General features: G+C 36.3%; 2 protein-coding genes across 2 annotated transcripts in view; both read right to left on the bottom strand.

Moving 5' to 3' along the window:
- Positions 1–238: 238 nt before the first annotated feature.
- Positions 239–18,665, bottom strand: part of TDRD3 (tudor domain containing 3) — a 198,325-nt gene continuing 179,898 nt past the window's right edge. The window contains exons 13-14 of the mRNA XM_082859705.1: positions 6,135–6,260; positions 239–469 (exon numbers count right to left, since the gene is read on the bottom strand). Coding sequence (XP_082715831.1) covers positions 6,144–6,260 — 117 coding nt within the window. The 3' untranslated portion in view covers positions 239–469; positions 6,135–6,143. The remainder of the gene's footprint in view (positions 470–6,134; positions 6,261–18,665) is intronic.
- On the bottom strand, positions 13,939–16,448 carry LOC309974594 (trimethylguanosine synthase-like; the record flags this gene model as incomplete). Its single annotated transcript, XM_082859261.1, is given in 7 exon segments — positions 13,939–14,036; positions 14,039–14,126; positions 14,128–14,927; positions 14,930–15,016; positions 15,019–15,403; positions 15,405–16,085; positions 16,089–16,448. Coding segments are annotated over 7 exon segments (2,475 nt in total). The 5' UTR covers positions 16,425–16,448.

Here is an 18,665-nt window from a genome sequence, read left to right as displayed (position 1 = left end):
CATATTTAGTAGTGTTACCATACTAAGAACTGCTATTTGGCTTCAGGTTGTTTTGTAAGAAATGTGGCAAGCTGTGTAAGTCAGTTTATTCTGTAATTACAGGGAGGCATCAGTATGCTGTAACTGCCATTCTACAGAAGGCAATTAGTATGGGGTTAGTACCAGATGAACAAGAAAAATAACGTTCAGCAAATAAAACATACAGCAAAACAATGTATTTAATAGTGCACTGGTTTTATTGATGGCAGAAGAAAAAATTCTTTCACTTGTAAAGGTATTTGCTTAATTTATTGTATTTTTTCCCCCATTCTTTATGTGGGTTGAATTTTTGCCCCTAAAATCTGTCTTTTAGTTCTCCAAATAATAATATCCACCATGGCTCCATCTTATTCTGAAGGGCAAGTAGGAGGTCTATCAACAGGTTTTGACCAGGATGTTTCAGTCAACAGCTCCTTTCTTCACAAAGACTCTATTTAAAAAGAGAGGAAGAAAGTGAAACTGGACCCTCAAATTGACTTTTCCATACGCAAGATACACTGCTGAAACTTACCTGTAAATGTGAAGTGTTTGTATAAGTATCAATAGATCACAAGTAGAGCAAATTGGACACTGTTAATTCATAAACATACTGATTTATAAATAAACTGATTTATAATTTCTATAAATCAGTATGTAAACAAAAAGCAAAATATTTAAAATAATTTTTTCTTCTAGAAATTCTTAAAGTACATCTCTGTCACTGTTAGTCCCTCTATTGCTAGCATGTGCACTTCAGGAATTCGGATTAACTGAGTAGAGTTTAACAGAGGATGACCTAAAAAAGATGCAGTCTGCCAATGCACTTCTACCCCCATTCTACCCACCTCCATTTCCCCTTTGAACACCTTCGAGCTGGTTTAGTCTCACAAGTAATTTACTTGAGTCTGTCGCCTCCCCCTGCCTGCCCCCCACCTTTATCAGATACCACTCTAGTAGAAACACTCTGGGTGGTGACAACAGAAAAGGCTGAGAGGTGGTGAGAGAAGCCTTGTTTGCTTCAGTCCTATTTCAGTCCCATGGATGAAAGAATGGTTGGGCAGGGATGGGTAGCATTCCCATGGCTGCATTCAAACAGCGCAGAAGTCTTCTGAGGTAAATAGTCTCCTGATTAGAAAATAAAGAGCTTTGGGTACTATTATCCTCACACGATGCCTATCCAGCTGGCATCACGGGGTCCTGTAATAATAGCTATCTTTATGGCAATCACTTCCTTGACCTTGATTTGAAAAATTTTGCAAAAAGATGCTGATCTAGATTGCCAAAAAAAAAAAAAAAAAAAAAAAAAAGCCATTTAAAAATCCATCTTTTACCAGTTACAAATGGTGCTAAAACCTGGACCTTAGAAAATAAACAAAGTCATGGTATTTATATAGTAGTTTATGCTTAGCTATTGGTTTCAAGGTTTCTGGTTAATATGCAAAACTGTGAAGACTATTCTTTCATGAAACAAATAAGAAACTAGAAATAAAATTAAAAGTGAGTCACCATTTATTAAACCACTTTGCATACTTAGCCTTAACCTCCATGGCACTAGGGAGCTTCCTGCTGATGTGTGTGACAAGGTCTTTCTACACAGGTCTGCCATTTCTCTCCTTTTACAGCAGGACACGAGGCTGTAACTCTTTGACTGGACCAGTGCAATAGCTTCTTAAATTCTTTCCCTCCTGGTGTTGTAATCCATCCTACATCCAACAGCAATATTTATTTCTTTTTTTTTTTTTAATTGAGGTATTGTTAATTTACAATGTTGTGTTAGTTTCAAGTGTACAGCAAAGTGCATCAACCATATGTATACATATATCTCCTCTTTTCTGGACTTCCTTCCCATTTAGCTCACCACAGAGCATTGAGTAGAGTTCCCTGTGCTATACAGTAGGTTCTCATTAGTTCTCTATTTTATACCTAGTAGTATATATATGTCATAACAGCAATATTTCTTAAGCTTAATTTTAATCATATAATTCTTATTCAGAAGTTCATGATAGCACCAAACACATCAAAGTCAAACTCTTAACGTGTCTAAAGCTGTACTCTTCTGCCACCACCAATAACTGGTATCTAATTCCTAGGACTCCAATAATGTCAGAGACCTCTCCAAATGCACATAGTTCTGGTCATTTTCATTGATTAAATAACTATGTATACTTTCTCTATCCATACATGCTCTTATCTCTAAGTTGTCTGTAACAATGACCAGCCCAGGAACTAGAGGTTTTGGGCCCTCTCTCCCCTCAGGGGGTGAATCTGACTTGCCAGCACTCTCTCAGACCTAGGCCTATTTCCCACATTGCCCCCCGAGACCGCCTCCTCCACTGAGCCCTAACTCCCAGCTATCTCTTGCTTTTGCTAAGCACTGATGTTGTCCTTAGTACCAGGCTCAAGCAGAATCTAATTCCCTTTCCACTTTTGGGGAAGTATATGAGTACGTAGGGGTGGGCGGTGGTGGCGATGGTATAGAAGGCTTGTAAAAAACCTTCTTAGGATAATCAAAGAATGTAAATTACACATCAACAACTTTAAATCTTGGATTTAATACATTGATTTAAAAAACACTTACTTCGCAGCTACTATGGGTCATTCATCACCTAGCAAAGTACCCAAAACATAAAGATTATGACTACGAAATTATGTTCTTTAGAACTGATAAAAGAAAGTGTCTTAAGTGTTTCTTACTATCTTGAATAATTTTAAATAACAAAATCTTACAAAAATTTCAGCATATATTAGAATTCATGCTTATATTTGCTGGAAGTCAAATGGCTGGATACAGTGTATATCTTCTCTTTAAATGTGAGGAAATAAAAACAAAATATACTACCAAATGTAAAATAGACAGCTAGTGGGAAGCACAGGGAGATCAGCTCCGTGCTTTGTGACCACCTAGAGGGGTGGGTGGGATAGGAAGGGTGGGAGGGAGACACAAGAGGGAGGGGATATGGGGATACATGTATGCATGTGGCTGATTCACTTTGTTGTACAACAGAAACTAACACAGTATCGTGAAGCAATTATATTCCAATAAAGGTGTATTAAAAATAATAAAAAAATAAAAGGCCTATGCTAAAAACCTTTCATTTAAAATTATATCTTAAGAAAAAAAAGTAATAAATATATCAACTTAAAAAAAAAGAAAATAATATATTCAGTTGTGTGACAAAAGCAAAAAGTATAATCCTTATTGCCGAACCTCCCATTCAAAGATAGTATATTTAATTCTACTTCATAATTTTTCATAACATATGTTTGAACTAAGTACAAAAATGAATAAATAAGTTTTTTCAACCAAGATCACATGTGTCTTACTAATTAATTTTTAGAGTAAATTTTGCAGTGAGGTTTTTCTAGTGATACCATCATGGGACTCTCCCCCACCAAAATTAATTTTCTTCCTGTGAGGATTTCCATGTCAACAGTATAATCCAAAGCAAGCATCTGGGAAAGATGGAAGTTTTAGCTCAGGGAACATAGAGAACCACTTAGATTGTAACACTTTAGTTGATTAGGAACAATTTGCACTGTACAAGATTGTAACGTTTTAGTTGATTAGGAACAATTTGCACTGTACAGTTTGATACGAATAAGCTACAATTACCCCAGGGCTATGGTTTATAATTTACTTTTAAGCAGTGTACTCTTTTTCAAAGGAAATTTTTGATGGAACCCTAATGTATAAAACATATGAAAGACACTAAAGAAGAGGCCAGAGGACTGAGAGTTCTACCCATTGGCTACACTCTTACTCACTCCCACCATCTTCTCTCTACTTCTAGCCCTCCCTTCAACAGCCCTAAGGCACCCTTGAAGAGCCCTAGAGTCCTGCATCCACTGTCCTAGAGCAATCAGAGGGTTAAGAACCTTTGGCCTCATTTTAAAACCTGTTTTAAACAATTTGGAAGACCCTGGAAAGCTAACAGGGAATTCTGTTTTCATTTACCTTAAATAAAATTTAATTATAAGCACACTGAGCTAATTTTAAAAGTGGATGTTCAACCGTGCACAATGTAAAGTTGCTGAAGTCCTTACGTATACTTTGATTCTGCTTTGGTCAATTCTTGCATGCTACAGAAAAATGCCCAAAGTCAAGAAGTAGCTCTTCTGTGATACTGTGGGCAAAAGGTCACGTTTGTTTACTTGACAGCCTTTTATTAAGTGCAAAGAAAAACCAACGATAAGAGGAAAAAGGTACTATACTGGCTTACTCGGGTAAATCAGAAGTCAAATAGCATCAGGCTTCTGCTCCAGGCACACTATTACATAAGGAGCAAAGGGCTAGAAAATATAGGAAAACATTTCTTCATTTAGGATGACAGAACTAATTTTTAACCAATGAAAGAGCTTTGGGGAAGCTGCAGGAGATATAAGACTCTGGAACAGTGCTGTCCAGAAATATAATGTGAGACATACGTAATTCTTACTTTTCTAGTAGCCACATTAAAAAGTAAAAATAAACAGGTGAAATTATTGTAATAACTTTTTATTTAACCCAATCTATTAAAATATTATCATTTTGATATATAAATAATAAAAATTATTGAGTTTTTTTTCAAACTAAGTCTGAAATCTGGTATGCATTTTTTATTTATAGCACATCTCAATTCAGGCTAGCTGCATTTCAAGTGCTAAACAGTCTTGGCTGGTTTGAGAGTCACACAGTAGGGGACAAATACAATGTGGATAACAGCATTATCAGAATGAACAGCTGAAATAAGGAAATAAGGAATTGGGAACAATTTCTTAAAAATTCTCAATAGTCTTGCTACTAAGAAGAGACTAAGAAAAAAGATATAAAGTCTAAAATAGTCTTATGTGATGTATAACAAAAGCTGTAACGGGAAAACTCTAATTATTAAAAAAAAATATTCAAAAACCCTGGCATAAGGAAAAAATAGAAATGTTACCAAAGATGGTGAAAGTATTTCTTTCTAAAAACATATTAAGAAGTAAGGTCTTTGTTCATCAAAATGAGAATGTCTTAGATTGGTCCTATAATTTGCTGACTTTGTTATATTTCTCTTCCTTCCTACTGAAGATGATTTTCAGATACCACCTCTCTTTCTGAAACTCTAAGATGAAAGTTTCTGTACTGACAGCATAAGGCCCCAAAATTACATCTCAATAAGTAGTCATGTTGTCTTCATCCAATTCCTGAAGATATATATGAAACATTTCCTCTTTCTTAAAAAGGACTGAAATCAATTAAACAAAAAATAAACTCAATTACCCAGGTTGATAATTATTTAGTCCTTTGTTTTCTTTCATCGTCTTCCTGCTTTCAAACCTATAGTCATTTCACTGATTGTCATCACCTCCAATAGAAAAGAGTAGGTATAGAGAAAAAAGGGGATTAGGGATAGCATTTGCAGGGAAAGGTTTGGAGAAAAAGTAGTTTGTAACTATGGTATTATCTTAAATACTTTATAATTGAAAGTAGTTTTAAAACATTAGTTTTCTTCTATTACAGGCAAACCCCAGAGATACTGAGGGCTCAGTTCCAGACCACCACAATAAAGTGAATATCGCAATAAAATAATCACCCTAAGTTTTTTGTTTCCCAGTGCACATAAAAGTTATATTTACACTATACTGTTGTCTATTGAGCGTGCAATAGCATTATGTCTAAAAAGCGATGTACATGCCTTAATTAAAAATACTTTACTGCTAAAAAGTGCTAACCGTCATCTGAGCCTTCAGTGAGTCATAATCATTTTGCAATAGTAACATCAAAGATCACTGACTACAGATCACCATAACAAATATAATAATAATAATAAGTTTGAAATATTGTGAGGATTACCAAAATGTGACACAGAGACAGAAAAGTGAGCAAATGCTGTTAGAAAAATGGCACTGATAGAATTGCTTGATGCTGGGTTGCCAGAAACTTCCAATTTGTAAAAAATGCAATATCTGTGAAGTGCAATACAATGAAGCACAATAAAATGAGGTAGGTCTATATGTTATTATGAAATATTATATATATATATAATATTTATATATTATTATATATAATAATATATTATATATAATTGGACTTATATATTTAACATGATAGTATCTTTCTTTACATGGAAAGCTCCTCACAATGTCAACTTTACCTTCTCACATTAGGTCCGAGCCCGGGGAGGTTGGTAGAACTGCTGGGTTGGCCGAGTGGATCGTCTTGGCTGGCCATCACCTCCTCTACGGAATTCAAGAGTTTGGTCATAGGTGGCTTCTTCTTCCTATTTGCAAAGAGTAGTGATTTAACATGTTCAAAACAGTTCCAAGTTTCCTACATTAAATACATTTTATGGTCCCCATTTTGATATACCCTCTTAGAAGCTGCCCTGGGATTCACATCTGTCAATTTTTATAATAGTAGGCGGCAGGGGAAAGAAAAAAAAAGGCAAGGACATTGTTAAAACTCCTTTGGTCCTTGTTAATAGTAGGATGAAATTTATAGTAGTAACATTAGAATCAAATTTAATTCTAGAAAAGGAAACTATTTCCACATAATATTATGGTTATCTCCTCAAATGACTTGACACAATGTGGTGAAAACACAGAAAAGTGAGCAATGTAATACAAATTTAATTGAATATTTGGGCTTCTAAATATTTCCAGGTATTTATCATGGAAAGGGGTTTTAGTAAGATATGGAAAAGGGATTGAGGAGCCAGAGAATGTTCACCAGCTGTTTGTCCTCATCTGATGAAATCTCCAACATCGTTAAGAACCTTACATCTAGAGACAGGAAAAAAATAATGGATTGGAATGAGGAGAGAAATACAATTTCCATATAAAGAAAGCTTCATGCAAGACACAGCAATCGCCACAGTAAGACGCAAACTGTTTTCTTCTCATATTCTTTCTTACTAAGGGGGTAGAACCAGCAACTCAAGGAATGGCATGGATAAATTAGTATAAGCAGAATAAACAGCAGAAACAGTATAGTTAATTACAATATTTGAAAAGGACTTAGAAGCAACAGAAATGTAGCCAAAAGCCACACTGGTTTCTTACTGAGTGCTGCCACCCTGTTATTTTAGTGTTTTAAATTAATGCAGCTGTGAAGTATGTTCCCTTCATAGAGAGAAAAAAAATTGGCTCTCATTTTTGTTTATGAAAGAAACAGTATCTATTTCAAAAGCAGAGTTTAAATTCCAGCTGAATTATCAGAGCACAATAATTTGCATGATTTAGGAAATTTATCCTATTTCTTCCTATTCCTCCTTAATTGTTGAATCTTCTGTCCCAAAAGATTGCTTTCCTTTGACCCTAAAAGCAAATGGAGTTATATGAAAGACTGAGTTCTATTCTTTAATTTTTACAGATCAACTATTGCAATTTTACTTGATGCAAGTAGAAAGATGCTATGATAATTTGATCAAATCCTATTATTTAGAAATGATATTTAATATTTGGCACGAACATATCACTCATTAATAGGCATTCTCCACAGTATTCTTAAGAATCGTTATCTCCATTTTATATAAAGGACACTGAAGTCCAGGAAAGCTTTGTGACTTTGCCCTAATACTTCGAAGATAAATCTGAGTTTTGATTCAGACACTGCTATTTAAATCCTTACGTCTCAGTCTCCATGTAAAAGAAATAAACTAATTGCCCAAAATTAATGATCACCCTTAAGGGGCCATCATCACCTAAATAAGAGAATAGAGAAATCTGACAATACATCAGTCATAACTCAATAACAACATTTTAGAGACAAACTTCCAGATTAGTTCTCCTTTCTCTATGCCCCTTTCATTAATAATCAATCTCAAAATGGTTAGAAGTATCAGATATTATGTCTATAATTTAGTAAAGCAATCAAGATGCAGGAAGAAAAATTAAAGTGCTCAGAAAAGAAGAGAAATATTTTTTTATTAATATGGTCACTGCTCTGAATGATTATTGTCAAATCTTACAGCTAAATTTGAAAAGAAACTATTTTTATGATATATGACATTTGCAACTGTGCATATTAACTGAGAAGGATAAAAATATGTTTGCTGCTGTAGAAGATGAAGTAATTATTCTAGGAATTAGAATGGAATATTATTATTCTCCACACCCAGCTGCAAAACTGGTTAGAGAACATCTAAAAACCTATATACTTTATCAATAAAATATAGTATTAAAGGTAGGACACTACATTTACTGAGTGAGTGACCTGGATTTATATAATAAATATGCCATTGCTATTTGAAAAACTATCTCTATTGTTTAAAAGAATCTTAGACTATACTAGCCATAACCGATTAAATGGTTTTATAGAGATGACCAACCATGAGATTTCTTTGACATTATTTGATGTCTTCACAATCATTTTATACAAAATGGAAGCAAAAAATAAAAATAATTCTGACAGCTTGGTTTTCAGTTGTCAAAGGCACAATCTTGCTCTTTTAACTTTGAAATATTCTTCCCACAGAGTAGTCGGGGGCAAACCTGGTTACCCACAAAAATCACTTCATACAGTTTAGAGCTAGTAATTTTTAGCACTGAATGAGCACCCCTTTCCATATAATACACAGCTCAATTTAATAGATCAGTTTATTTGGAGTCATCTTTGAATGAAATTTATACCTTTATCTTCTTCCTTTAGTTTCCCTACTCTGTAACAGCTTTAGAACTAAAAAAAAAATTAATTTCACAGTTCATGAAAATTTAAAAAAAAATCTGACAGTATTTTGAGCTGGCACAGTCCTGGAAGGCTATCTGGTCTGTCCCCTTAGATTTGACAGATGAGGAATCTCTAAACCCAGAGAGGTGATTTTCCCAAGTCACAGAGCTCACTAGAGGAAGAGTCCAGACCAGGGCCATTTTGTTTCTAACTCAGACAAGGTTCTTTAAAAGATTGGTGATAACGTTCACAAAAATGGAACTGACCAATGCCATCTTCAACAAAGCTTTTGAGATTTAGAACCATTTTATTGGGACTCAGATTTTTGCTCACCATGCTATCAGATTTACCTGGTTTTAAAATACTAAATAAATAATATTCAAAATGTGCCCTCTTTTTATGCCAATATTTAGTAGTTTATTACTCCTTTTAATGAAAAGATACATATTCAATAATCATTGTGACACCAAACATGAATGAAGTGATATGTTGAAAGGAAAAAAAGAGTCATAGCACCAATGCAAAAAGGAGATACACAACTTCACCTATAAAACACATTTGACGGGTCACAACTACACCTTGCCTGCGTATCATTTTTAGTCTCTTGATAGCACAAACTACATCTTGAGTGAGAATACAGACAAATACATTATTTCCTCATTTATAAATGAGCTGTTGGAAAAGCTCATTGTAAATCAGTTACTTCGAACCTGGAACATACTTCAGTAGGAGGTGTGAAACACATTTAAATACAGGTCAGGTTCTCTGTTCCACAAATAAAGGTGATGTGCAGATAAGCATATAAACCACCACTCTAAAGAAGGTGGTGGATCTGGTGGTTCTCAACTGGGAGTGATTTCCCTACCCCACAGTGTGGGGGGCAGGGGAGGTAGCCAATGTCTGGAGACATTTTTGGTTATTACAAGCTGAAGGAGTAGGTGGGGGGGAGTTGCTACTACATCCAGTAGGTAGAGGCCAAGGATGCTCTCTAGGCAAATGGAGGAGGAGGAAACTTCCTATTCCCAAGTGCCAGGACAGCCTGGAAAATAATTCTGAAATTCAGGAAGTTTGGGTTTGCCACCCTTTCCCTTTCCCTTTTCGGATATTTCTTCTGCCTCTGTCTCTAATGCCTAAAAGCTGCGTTTATGGAACTTCTGTGGGGAGGTCTCTATTCGCTGACAATACTATGTTTTCCTCTGCTTCAGCAACATGTTCATACTTACTTAACTTACTGAATTGCCTCATCTTACATGACCATTTCTTCAGCATTTTTGCACAGCAATGACTTTGTAAGGAGAAAACGATTATTGATTACTGGTGGGAGTAGGGAACAGGGATGGCAATTCTCTTCACAAAAAACTTGGAAAAACTTACTGATATTGTCACCTCTAATAGCTACTTTGTGTGAAATTTAATAAAAATTTTTCTAGTCAGTTCCTTTTAACAATTTGCACAGTAGTCACAAAAACACAAGCCAGCATACAAAATGTATACAACGTACCCTCAACAATAATCCTTGAACTCTGAATATTTTGAACACTGAAATCTTAATGAGTACATATCTCCTTGAGTGATTCACATATGAACTACTTATGAATTTCCAGACCACCTCTGCCTGTCTGGTTAACTTGTGTAGTCAGTTTATAGAAATAGCCACTAATTTTAATATAAAACCTAAGCAAACAATAATTTTAAAGACAAACCTGCTTTCCCAAAACATCATGTAATAAAGGCAAAATAGGGACAGTAAAAAGATCATTGGTTGCCAAGGGTTAGGGGGGATGGAGGGATGAATACGCAAAACACAGGAAGATTTTTAGGGCTGTGAAACTATCCTGTATGATACTATTATGGTAGATACATGTCCCAATACATTTGTCCAAACCCAATGCACACCATGAGTGAACCCTAATGTAAACTATGGGCTCTGGAAAATAATGATGAGTTAATGTAGGTCTATCAATTGTAACATATGTACAACTGATAGATGGTGGGGGATGTTGATAAACGGGAGAGGCTATGCATGTGTGGGGGTGAAGAGTATGTGGGAAATCCCATACCCCTCTCAGTTTTGCTGTGAATCTAAAACTCCTCTATAAAATAAAGTCTAAAACAAACAAAAAAAAACCACGCTGTAAAGTAGGCCACATCAGTGGGATACTTTGCGCCTCATATATTGCTGATGTGGTAGATATTTGATGAAATATTTGTTGACCTGCCTTATTAAAATGGCACATCTTGATCCATTCAGAGTCTTCGTGTGGTTATCCGTAACTAAAATATGAGAATTAAATTTCTTTCACCCTTGGGATGCCATCAGCATTAATTAATGTATGAAAACCACTTTGAAGATTATTGAGCTCTCTGAATTGGCTCTAGGTTGTATATAATTTTGATTATACCTTGGATATTCGTAACATTTCCTCTTGGTTTCCACTGGAAAACTCTGACCTTTAATTTTACTTTTTAGTCCAAGTAATGAAATAAAGTACCTCTGCCCCATTCAAAAACAAAAACAAAAATTCATGTAATGGATTCCAATAGTAGAACTTAAAATATTTTAAGTAATCTATTTTAGATCAATTATACTAATATTCTATTATATTAGAGCAACTGAAAATTGGAGAGTAATAAAGTAATTGAAGATTATGGATAACAGCTGTGCCTACAGGAGTCAAGTATTATGATTAACACTGAACCTTAGTTTACCAATTATTCTTGTTTAAAAATATATTCCAATTCCATATTTACAACTCCACCACAAAATAAACTGGGTCTGTCTGTGGTAGCCTGGAACCACAGACTACAAAACAGATAGTTTCTGTAAAGAACAGTTAGTCCAAAAAACTAAGAAGCTATAATTTGCTCAGGTAATTAGTACCATAACCTGAGTTAGTAGGTCTTCTGATTCATAGTCCTGTCTGCCCTTCACACTATGCTTCCAAGTAATGAGGACAAGAAATACAGACACAGTGAATGCCAGAATTGGAAGAGGATTTGGGGATAATCTAATTGAGCAAATTTAAATTTTAAAAATCATCATCTATTTTTGGGGTAAATGTGACACTCTTCTTTCAAATGAAATTTTATACAGAATTCCAATATAAAATAGATGGGCTCAGGTTACAGTGGGTGTTTTTACATGTGTATGTAAGCAGCATCCCCTTGGCTTTCTCTTCTTTAGTTCTTCCAAGTTCTGTAACCCCTAAAGCACAAAAACTAAAACCCAACCTGGTTCAACCTCTGCTGTACACTAGGAACCAGCTAGGTTGAGTGGCTTGATTAATATAAGAAAATGAACTGCTGAAAGAACAGGAAGGGGAACACAGGCCCCTGACTCAGTTCAGAGACCGTTGTCTTTGCGTTTTATCACAGGGAAAATCTAAACCCTGCTTTTGACTTCTATGAATTAAATTTCTCATTTGACAATACAAACTCACCTTCTATACCTAAATGGGGAAAAATAAAAATCTCAGCCTTCATTAAACATAAGCAAAATAAGCAAATTTTATGTTAATAAACTAATTTATCTGTTTTTGAAACTTTGAGTGAAATAAGATACCATTTTAGAATAAAGTGTAATGCAGAATTATAATCCCTCTTTCCCTTAGAGCAGCTCTAAGATAATCTGTTTAATATACCACATCCAGTAATAATTTATTTTAACCAAATATTTTGTGGCAGAAAAAAACCCCACACTGCTACAAGTAAAAGAATGAAATTAGAACACTCCCTAACACCATACACAAAAATAAACTCAAAACGGATTCGAGACCTAAATGTAAGACCAGACACTATAAAACTCTTAGAGGAAAACTTTGGAAGAACACTCTTTGACATAAATCACAGCAAGATTTTTTTGATCCACCTCCTAGAGTAATGGAAATAAAAACAAAAATAAACAAATGGGACCTAATGAAACTTAAACGCTTTTGCAAAGCAAAGGAAACTACAAACAAGACGAAAAGACAACGCTCAGAATGGGAGAAAATATTTGCAAATGAATCAATGGGCAAAGGATTAATCTCTAAAATATATAAACAGCTCATGCAGCTCAATATTAAAAAAACAAACAACCCAATCAAAAAATCAGCAGAAGACCTAAATAGACATTTCTCCAAAGAAGACATACAGATGGCCAAGAGGCATATGAAAAGCTGCTCAACATCACTAGTTACTACAGAAATGCAAATCAAAACTACAATGAGCTATCACCTCACACCAGTTAGAATGGGTGTCATCAGAAAATCTACAAACAACAAATGCTGGAGAGGGTGTGGAGAAAACGGAACCCTCTTGCACTGTTGGTGGGAATGTAAATTGATACAGCCACTATGGAGAACAGTATGGAGGTTCCCTAAAAAACTAAAAATGGAATTACCATATGACCCAGCAACCCCACTACTGGGCATATATACCCAGAGAAAACCATAATTCAAAAAGACACATGCACCCCAATGTTCATTGCAGCACTATTTACAATAGCCAGGTCATGGAAGCAACCTAAATGTCCATCGACAGACGAACGGATAAAGAAGATGTGGTACCTATACACAATGGAATATTACTCAGCCATAAAAAGGAATGAAATTGGGTCATTTGTAGAAACGTGGATGGATCTAGTGACTGTCATATAGAGTGAAGTAAGTCACAAAGAAAAAAACAAATATCGTACATTAACGCATAAATGTGGAATCTAGAAAAATGGTACAGATCAACCGGTTTGCAGGGCAGAAACAGAGACACAGATGTAGAGAACAAACGTATGGACACCAAGGGGGGCAGTGGCGGGGGTAGTGGTGTTGGTGTGATGAATTAGGAGAGTGAGATTGATATACATACAGTAATATGTATAAAATGGATAACTAATAAGAACCTGCTGTATAAAAAAATAAAATTTAATTAAAAAAAACCACACTGATTCAAGACAAGAAACAAAATTGGATTCAAAATCTAACTACTAAGCAACTGGTCCAAAATGCATGGCTGAGAATATAATTTTTTTTTTCTTCCTTTCACTGCCATTTTAATAGAAAAAATATATAAACTTCTATATTACAAAATATATTTCATATTTTTTTCAATAGAAACTTAAAAAACACTAACTTTATAAAATAAATGGATGTTTAAAAGCAAATTCCGGATGGTACTGCATCAATGTGGGGAAAAAGTGTATTAGGGTACAAATACCCATTTGACTATGGGTACAAAGTATCAGTGAATACAGAGAAGAAATTCCAAGTGAATAGTGTTCTGACTGCTATGATCTTTTGATCTCTATACCACCTCACTTATGATTCAGAGGCTGATCTGTGGATCAGTTCCCCCAAATAAGCAGTGATTGCCTTCAATCTATTATTAAAGTTTTGTTCTATTTCCACTTGCCCTCAGGCCCAGCCAAGGATGCCACCTGGTCGATATTAGCATTTCTTGGAAGAAAATAAATGATATTATTAGTGAGCTTCTGGGAAAGTCTGAAAAATTTCTAAGCCATCAGGAGACATCATGGTGCTGATGTCGAAGATCTCGGCGGTGGTGTAGTGTGGTCCTCCCCAAGGAGGGCTGAGAAACACGACATCAGCCTTTAAACGAGAAGCCAGCTGCAGGAAATCTCCACAGATGAACTCAATCTTGTCCGCTACCCCATAAATTTCTGCATTACTGTGAGCAAGATCGATCTGAACAGGATCAATATCAATGGTGATCACTCTCTTTCCTGTTAAGGCAAACTGAATGGTATTTCCTCCAACTCCACAAAATGCATTGACTACGGTGTCACACTGGAAGGACGGGCTGACCCTGCCAGCAATGTGCTCAGCGATCTCGGGTGTAACTGAAAACCAGCCCTCTCTGTCTAATTTAATCCCATAGTCAAAGTGGGAGAAGAGCCTGTATCTCTGGGCCCAGTACTTTGCCAGCTCGGGCACAGCAGTGATCTCAGGAGGCAGACCAATTCCCTTTCTGTTCTTGCTCTTCTTCTTCTTTTTATTTTCAGCTTCGGCTTCTACCTGAAGACGGTCTGGTGCAGCCTGGGTGGGGCAGTCACCCTCATCTGTCACTGCTCCTTCTGTGCTGTCCCTGTCAGTTTTCTCTGTTCCCACTTCCCCAGCTGAAGACATGGCACGACGCTTTCCAGGTTCTGGCTCACTCGTCTCTGGTGGGTCATCCCCTTTTTCAACAGACACTTCTTGTTCCTCTGAACCACTGCTTGTGCAAGTATCTTGAACGTTGTTATGAGAAACTGACTCCTGCGATGCTTCCTCATCCATTGGTTCATTACCCATTTTAGGAATTTTTCTACCTTATTCAAAGTTTTGCTTTTCTTGAAAAGAGTTTTTCCTGGCTCTTCAGTGAAGAAGATGTGTTTTTCATATTGATTTGTCTTCTCATGTCCAAGTACTTTGACTTGTACTTCACATTCTTGTGTGGATACCTGACCCGCCGGTGACTGAAATTTGAAGTTCCACCATATTTTTGTCCTGAGCCATGCTTGAATCCTAGAAGGGAACCGTCGACATCAAAGTCTGAATCCGGGTTTTCATCAATGTCCAGTTCGTGGCTCCTCTTGAATTTGCTTGGCTTCTGTTCAGGTGGATCTTTGCCACTCTCATCTCCATCAGTGCCGATGAGGTGTGGTCTGTCTTTGATTGTGTTTGCTTCTGATGACTCTTGTGAATCCTGAGCTGGTTGGCTTGTGCTTCTGTTCCCAGACAAGCTGCTTTCCTTGCTTCCTCCATTACATGGTTCACTTTGGCCCTAAGCAAGGCATTCTCTTCTGCTGTCCATCACAACTCACAGAGGGATCTAATCGGCTCTGTTCTACATCCTCTGAATTCAGACTTATATTACTAAGTCCATCAAGAATTTCATTATGATCTTTATCACTTGAACTAGAGCTTTCGCTATCCATTGATGAAGATGGAGAAGAAAGTTCATCTGCTTTCGTGCGATTTTCGTCTTTCTTGTTGTCAACTACTGTTTTAGACACACAAGTATCTGTATCACAGCTTTGTGAAGCATCAAGAGTCCAACCCTGAGCTTCCCAATACTGAAACTGTTCCAAATAATACCAATACAGCTGGCTATAATGCTGCTCCCATTCCGCCTCTGTATTAGGGATGTTCCAGGGTTCTGAGGACGGCGTCTGACCTGCATGCGTTTCTTGCCAGCTTTGCCACAGCAGTTCCCCCCGGTATTCCTTCCAGTACTTCTCCCAGAGCTCCGTAACTTCCAGCTTTGGAGATAATGTATTTTCAGCAGGAAGATTCTCACCTTCAATGTCTTTTTTGGTTCGAAGTTTATACCTTCTGGTGTTCTCATTCTCAGATGAAGATGGATCATCTGAATCTGAAGCCAAAATGTCATCTTCCACACATTCTTGTCTCCAAGATTCTCTCTTAATTTCATCTAAGTACTTCTTTTGATGTTTTTTCTCTTTTTAAACTTTGTTTCTAGTATTCATAGATACCTCAAAATTCTTATGTGCAGACACCCTACCACACTGAAGTGGCAGTCCCATACTTCTCATGAGTTCAGCCTCAGAATCAAGTTCACTTTCATCTGGGCCTACGTCTTTGCTGTCACGTGACTCTGCAGTGCCCTGGGGACGACCACCTTCTTCCTCTTCTGTAGCTTGCTCTCCTGCACTGTTGCCATCGTCTTTAACGTAGTAGCCTTTTAATCCCAAACTGCACAATTTCCGATCTTCCACAAACGCCCTGGAGCAGAGGCAGAGGATGCAGGAGCCCTCCCGCAGGTCTTCAAGGAAGAGACACATCTCCACCCCGGAGCTCCACTTCTCGCAGTACGTCGTAGCACCGCAGAGGAGGCGGCCACGCGGCAAACAGCGCCGGAAGGCCTCCCAGCTGCTGTTCCGCTGCTGGGGACCGAGGGGAGGACTGGAGGCGTGCCTGGCTGCCAGGGAGGAACGGCAATACAATGTTTCAGGAGAACTCTGAGACATTTCACTGTGTTCTGATATTCTCTTTTTAGAAAAGAGGATATTCTCTAAAGTTACATAAGAATTAGGTAAGGATTATTGATGATTCTATCAGATATTAGGAAATCATCTGAATCCCTACCTCAAGGGTTTTATTCTGTACTCTGCCAACTAAAGCACTACCTAAATAAGACAACTAAACTCTAACATGGAAGAAAACTGGATGTTTCAATGACAGTTAAAGCAAATACAGTACTATCCACCATTGTCTTTCCTCTAACATCCTTAAGATCTTCTACTGTTTAATACAAAGTAAACAAGCTATTTTTGGCAGCTTAGACACTCAAGAAAATGCAACTCAACATCAAAAGGCTGCATCCATATTTCAACTAGGAGAATATAATACAAAAAAGAGACTAGAAAATGTCACCCTTTTCAAACTTCAAATAATAAAAGTACTGATACTCTTCCATTCAAAAACACACCCAACTTTCTTTAAAACTTGGAATAGAAAAAAGGGGAATGATTATTCTACTATGTGCCTGGCATTTTATCTCATTTAATCCTTGCAACAATGCTTTGAATTACTTAATCTCATCCTTCTACAGATGAACAAGCTAAGGCTCAGAGTAACTTACCCAAAGTTATGTAAGTGGCCATGCTTCAATAAGACCCCTGGGCTGTCCACGCCAAAGTTCTTTTCATGGCATCACATAGTGTATATTTTACATTTCTTGCTTCAGACAGTTTTGCTTATTTTTTTCTAATAGCTGGCTAAAGATTAATTTTAAATAAGTAGATGGCTTCTGCCCTGAGGCTAGTATAAACATTTAATGGTCAGCATCTTTGTTGAAATGCCATAGTGAAGTCCAAAGAATGAATATATGATTTGTAAAAATGTGTACCTCTCTCCATCTCATTTCCTCTTTTAAAGCTAAAGGTTAAATAGATTCCAAAGCTTGTCCAGAAGTCAGGGTAGGAAGCATATTTCTGCTCCAAAAGATGCCAATCTACTCAGAATCCCTTGAGAGATACCTTATCATGGCATTGGTATTTAAGACCTCAGTCTGTTAGGTCAGATCTGAGTCTGAGTTTAGACTCCACCACTTCCTACATGTGTTACTCAACTTCTCTACATCTCAGTTTTCTCACATAGACAGCAGTAATCAACTCATAGGTTTACAAGGAGCATTACATGAGATAATACCCAAAAAGAGTTTAGCAAATAAGCCATATACGTTGTCTATTATTCTGAATTAAGTAATTCTTTGACAGTAATATATACATGCTCACTTCAATTGAACTATCAAGACTCAAAGATTTTGCTAAAAACCAGGTTTGCTGTTAAGAATATTCCTCAAATTGCTTTTGTCAGATAAGGAAAGTGGAAAAGCCACTGAAGAAAATGAAAGAGCCAATGCAAGGAGAAAGACTCTTGTCACCTGCTTGCCTTTTATTTCTTCAGAAATTTGAAAAACATCTATACACAAAAACTAATAATTTCACATTATAAATCATTCCATTGTTACCACTGTTTTTGTTTCTTTTAGGAAGAGGTCTTCTTTTTTAATTATAAGAGAAAAAGGGCAAATAAAACAAAGGAGAAAATTAGCAAAGACACATTACTAAAAATGATTAATCAAAAGTTAAAGATATTTTTGCCTAAAATATGAATATTTTAAGAAAAAGCTAAAAATAAACGTGATTAACCTCTTTGAACATCTTGCCTTAATACCAAGACCATACCCTTAAAATTTTATCAAATGCCATAAAAAACAGAAACACTATTTAAACAGCAGAGGTATAGCAATGATGATTAATAATGAAAAATGCTTATCTATGCCTGTTGATATGTTTTCAGGTGATTGCCTATAAATTACCCTTGCAAAAGCAACTGCTTTCCCAAATATGCTAATTGAGCAAATATGTTTTAGAATATTTTATGGTTAAAACTTATGAGCACTAATCACAAGTGGTTAATCATTTCACTCCCTCATAAGTTATACTATTTTTACATCTTAAATTTGTAACTAATACAATATACTTTAAGAATGAATTAACTAATTCTTTCTCTGAAAG

The sequence above is a fragment of the Leucopleurus acutus genome, assembly GCF_964270905.1.
Source record: "Leucopleurus acutus genome assembly, chromosome: 18".
Taxonomy (NCBI): domain Eukaryota; kingdom Metazoa; phylum Chordata; class Mammalia; order Artiodactyla; family Delphinidae; genus Leucopleurus; species Leucopleurus acutus.
The sequence above is the reverse complement of the archived record's forward strand: the minus strand, read 5'-3'. Positions and strand labels throughout refer to the sequence as shown.